This window comes from Cherax quadricarinatus, chromosome 3 (genome assembly GCF_038502225.1).
Source record: "Cherax quadricarinatus isolate ZL_2023a chromosome 3, ASM3850222v1, whole genome shotgun sequence".
NCBI classification, from domain to species: Eukaryota; Metazoa; Arthropoda; class Malacostraca; order Decapoda; family Parastacidae; genus Cherax; species Cherax quadricarinatus.
This window is the reverse complement of record NC_091294.1, coordinates 42,575,487-42,580,486: the sequence shown is the minus strand read 5'-3', so window position 1 is coordinate 42,580,486 and position 5,000 is coordinate 42,575,487. Positions and strand designations below refer to the sequence as shown.

Genomic DNA, 5,000 nt, shown 5'->3' with positions numbered 1-5,000 from the left:
TACTATTATTACTACTACTACTACTATTATTATTACTACTACTACTATTATTACTACTACTACTACTATTATTACTACTACTACTATTATTACTACTACTACTACTACTATTACTACTGCTACTATTATTATTACTACTACTATTATTACTGCTACTACTATTACTGCTACTACTACTACTACTATTATTACTACTACTATTATTACTACTACTACTATTATTACTACTACTACTACTATTATTACTACTACTACTATTATTACTACTACTACTACTACTACTATTATTACTACTACTAATATTATTACTACTACTACTATTACTACTACTACTATTAATGCTACTACTACTACTATTATTATTACTACTACTACTACTATTAATAATAATAATAATAATAATAATAATAATAATAATAATAATAATAATAGTAATAAATGGTAATAATTACTCTAATCTGTATTGTTATCATTGTTAAAAACTGAATTATGTATGCTATGTGACAAAGTTATATGATTGCTTCAAGTCATTTATATTTATTTCGCTGATGGTGAATGTTCCATACATGTATAGCACCTCACTTAAATATAATAATAATCATCTGTGCTGATATTCACATTTCATGATTAACACTCACTGTAAAATGTCTGTCGTTATTCCACAAACATTGACACTGACATTTTTTACCGGGAGAAAAAGTCGTCAGATGGAGACAGGCGTCTTGCCATGTTTCGTGTGTTGTGTGCTAGCTGATTGTTGTCAGAAGGAAGTTACGCAATACAAAGACTGTACCAATCTAATTTATTTGTAAAACTCGAGTAGCCACAGCCCTTACACAGTTGGAGGGGATAAGGGGTGGAGGAGGGGCAGGGCAGGGCCAGTGTATGTATGTGTGTGTGTGTGTGTGAGTTGCCAAGTAACATGTCTAGTGAGTAAAATAATGGGGCATGACTGGTCATGCACACAACACAAAACTCTACGGCAGCAGAGTGGAGAGTTTCAAGGTTGTGCTCGATAGGTTCCCCCTCTACTCTGATCTAAAATCAATAGGAGCTTTCAGTGGAGGTGGCTGAGAGCTCGTTCTTGACAGCTTGAGCCTCGCTGTGAAGCACTTCGATGATCCCTGACCAGCCAACGCCAGCCAGTGGCCATCTCAGGCCGTCAGCTCGGTGAGAGCCTCTCGATTTCGCCTCGTGTCATATGGAGCCTCTTGATCAAGCCCCTGCTGTTGAAGGGAACTTCTTATTCACGCTACTTACATAGTTAGGAACCTCTTAGAAATACCTGTCGTCTTAAGGAACCTCTCGAGCACACCTCTGTCGTTTTGAGGAATCTTCTGAGCACACCTGTCGCCGTAGGGAACAAAAACAACACAGCTACCGCCACTGAACTCAAATCTCGGTTCTTCCCCTTTTTTTAATATCACATCTTCCATAGGCTTTTTCATATGTGCTAAATGTGTTTTTTATTTTTATAGCATTCAAAAACCTCACATATTTATTTGGTATATACAAAACTCTTATCTACTGAAAATCCATACAAAATAGATTATTCTGTACAGTGATACTTGTTAAATATATATATAAAGGATGAGCTGCTAATGAAGACATTTTTCCCGGTGATTAATAGTCTCACACGCTCCTAGTTCACTTCTCTATTCACTCTCTCCTCATCACACAACTCAACTTTGGTAAGTTTTTATTTATCTTTGGTGTCAGTGCTGTACAAACGTGTTTATCCTACAGTAATATTACAAACCCTGTGAATCACACGTCCCAATTGTTTGGAAGGTACACTTCTCCATGAACCTCAGATCATGGTCCCATGAACAGTCAACAAGATCAGCTGACAAGATCAGCTGACACATTTGGTCATTATTTTTAGACCTTCACACTCCCTTTCCTTACAGTTGCATGATATGGCTGCCATACATTATTTTCTTGCAGTCTCATGAAATGGCAATCATACTCCATCTTGCAGCTGTATAATGTGGCTGCATTCTTGCTTCCAGTCACATTACGAAGCCACTTCAGTACTCAAATCTTCATAACAGGAAACAGAACAAAAGAAATGGTAGGGAGGTGGAAGTTCTGTCGATAATTTTGTTTTGTGTGCACTGCTTACACCTGAGTACCCTGTGGTTGCTGCTGGTCGTCGTAGGCCTCGTCAGGAGAGTATAGAACCCGTGTTCCTGGGGACTCCGGATGCTCACACCAGGTGCTCATGTTCAGTGTCTCCTCATCTTGGTCGCCCCAGCCCTCAGGTGGAGGTGGCTCAGGATCAAGGGGTCTGTAGTTCTCCGGGAGGGAGTTGTCATAGACTCTACCACCTTGCTCAGCATAACAGCACTGGCTGCCACCCCCACATGATGACAAGAGGTTGTCGAAGCTGCAACCATCACCTCCGATTCGGCCGCTTGGGTCTCCCTGGAAGTCTGGATGTGGGGGTGGTGGGGGTGGGCAGAACTCACATGAGCCATTGTTGATAACATTGAATTTGTCTGGTGAAAGGCCATAGGCCTGAGAGTAGCGACCATCAGGGGGGTGGAAATGCTGGTCATGACTGTGGAGACGGTAATCCTCTGGGTACTTTTGGTCATGCATGAGGTCTGTTCGCCCAGCCAAGCTGTGTCTGTTGCGCCTGACTGTTGCATAGAGAGGAATCTCTTCTGATGGGAGTGGGTTGTAACTAGATGAGAGCCCTGCTCCTGCTCCACTGCTTTCTTTCCACGTGCTGTTACCTTCACGAGGCAAGCCATAGTCTATAGGGAAGCCCTCTCGGTCATAAAAGCGAGATCCTTCATTTATTTCCTCTGGAGGAGGGATCTCTGTTAGGGGGTAAGGGTTGGCCACCTCCACGTCTCTCCGTCGAGGTAAAGTTGAGTATGGATTACTTCGATTCGAGCGGCACTCCTGGTCGACTTGAGACTGCAGGTGGTCGTAGGTGGGGTCATAGCCCTCTTCATACTCCTCCATGATATCGTCCAGTTTCCTTGTGATTCTTGTGCCACATGCATCCACTTCCTCCACTCCGAGAATACTGACTCTTTTCTTACCCAGTTTTCCGCGTTCCTCAGCAGCATCAGATATGAGGTCTGGGTTGGTTTGTTGAGCCCCCGTGGGTTCTGAGCGATAAGGTGATGTGTCAATCACAGATATTGGTGGTGGCTCAGAAGAGATGCCGTTCACTTTTGGCGCTGGTGTTCCCATCTGTATGTACTTGGGCATGTTGTTCGTGGATGGCATGGGTGCTTCTTTAGTTCTCCCATTGCCTGAGGAACTAGGCGACCCCATGACCTTTTCCTGGGCTGTAGATCGCCGCCGGCAGCAGCGGAAGATGAGCACACACAGCAGAATGAATACTAGCACTACCAGAGACATCAGAGCAACACCAATGTATACGATGTGGTCCATTACAAAATTTTCTGGCTCTCTCTCAATCACCGGCTGACTGATCCGCAGTGTAAAATTCGCGATGACCAAGCCAGCCTGGTTCTCTGCTAAACACTGGAATAATCCAGCATGAGCATTCGTCACCCATTCTATCCGCAGGTGACTGATTCTCTCTTCATTTGGTCCACTCTCCTCGAAGATATAGAATGAGGAACTCTCATCGTACACAAAAGAGCTGTTTTCTAGTGACTGCTCATTAAATCTCCAGTATATGCGAGCACTCGGTTCTGCCGTCACGTGACACTCAAAAGACACGTTCTTACCCTCCAAAACGTCAAGGTAAAGAGAAGTTGGTCTCACCTCTGGTGGGCAAGCAAAATCATCTGGAAGGACATTTTTGATGACCTGTCCTTCAAGCCGCACAGGCGTCGAACACTTAGGCTCGATAGAAGAGGGGACATTGTACTTGACCAGCCACGTCCGCAGCTCCTGTAAGTGACAATCGCAGTTCCAGGGATTGTTGTGAAGGTCGATACCATGGAGTGACTTAGGAAGCATCATCTTATGTGGAACAGACTTGAGCTGGTTTGAATCCAACTTGAGCCACTCTAGTTGATCCAGTCCCTGGAAGGCTCTGGGCTCCAGTGTCTGTATAAGACACGAGGTCATCTCCAGCGTGGTGAGGTACTTAAGGCCTCTGAAGGCCCCATTTTTTATCTTTGTAATGGGGTTGTTGGACATCTGAAGGCGCATGAGGCCCGGTAGGTGTTCCAGGGCTGCTGCAGGAACCAGCGTCAACTCGTTGTTGCTCAGATCCAACTCCACAAGGTTGGTGAGGCCTCGGAAGGCGGCGTCGTCTAGCTGAACCAGTTTGCACCGTGACACATATATCCGCTGCAGGTTGGTCAAACCCATCACCTGCAACACAACAACCAAGTTAGTCACAGAGACAAAAATAGAGAGGAGAGGAGAAAAATGATATGAAGGAAAATAAGAAAGATTAGGGAAGAGAGATAATGATGGAGGTTTTGAAAATGAGAAGAAAGAGAAAGTGAAAAATTGTGGGAAAAAAAAAATTGATTTGGAAGAAAAGCTGAAAAAAACACTAAAAATATCTTGGTTAATTGATGCGAGAAAAAGAAAATGTGAAAACCCACATAAAAAAAAATAATAATAAAAAATCACAGGAAAACGGTTGAAGATTTTTTTATCACCATCTAGAAGTGACCACAAATGCAAATTGTCAAAACGTCAGAAGCAAAAAAAAAAAAAAAAAAAAATCTTCACGAACAGTGATAGACTTTAGAACTTCCATCCAGAATATATAATGTTCCCTGTGACAATTATAGTCTTCAGAAAATAATGTGATAAAGAAAATACTAGGTAAGACACATATGCAACAGTTAGGTATCTTTATTATGAAACGTTTCGCCTACACAGTAGGCTTCTTCAGTCAAGTACAGAAAAGTTGATAGAAGCAGAAGATACTTGAAGACGATGTAATCAGTCCATCACCCTTAAAGTTTTGAGGTGGTCAGTCCCTCAGTCTGGAGAAGAGCATTGTTCCATAGTATGAAACAACTTCCATATTGTTTCATACTATGGAA

General features: G+C 42.6%; 2 protein-coding genes across 3 annotated transcripts in view; one reads left to right on the top strand and one right to left on the bottom strand.

Annotated features, from left to right (window-relative positions):
- LOC138853863 (coiled-coil domain-containing glutamate-rich protein 1-like) overlaps positions 1 to 1,531 on the top strand; it is a 12,661-nt gene extending 11,130 nt beyond the window's left edge. Inside the window, exon 4 of the mRNA XM_070093248.1 lies at positions 1,479 to 1,531. Coding sequence (XP_069949349.1) covers positions 1,479 to 1,531 — 53 coding nt within the window. The remainder of the gene's footprint in view (positions 1 to 1,478) is intronic.
- The window catches only part of LOC128706362 (uncharacterized), a 351,595-nt gene continuing 347,365 nt past the window's right edge, over positions 771 to 5,000 (bottom strand). For both annotated transcript variants that reach the window (XM_053801299.2, XM_070091523.1), the window contains exon 5: positions 771 to 4,311. In XM_053801299.2, coding sequence (XP_053657274.1) covers positions 2,122 to 4,311 — 2,190 coding nt within the window. In that variant the 3' untranslated portion in view covers positions 771 to 2,121. The remainder of the gene's footprint in view (positions 4,312 to 5,000) is intronic.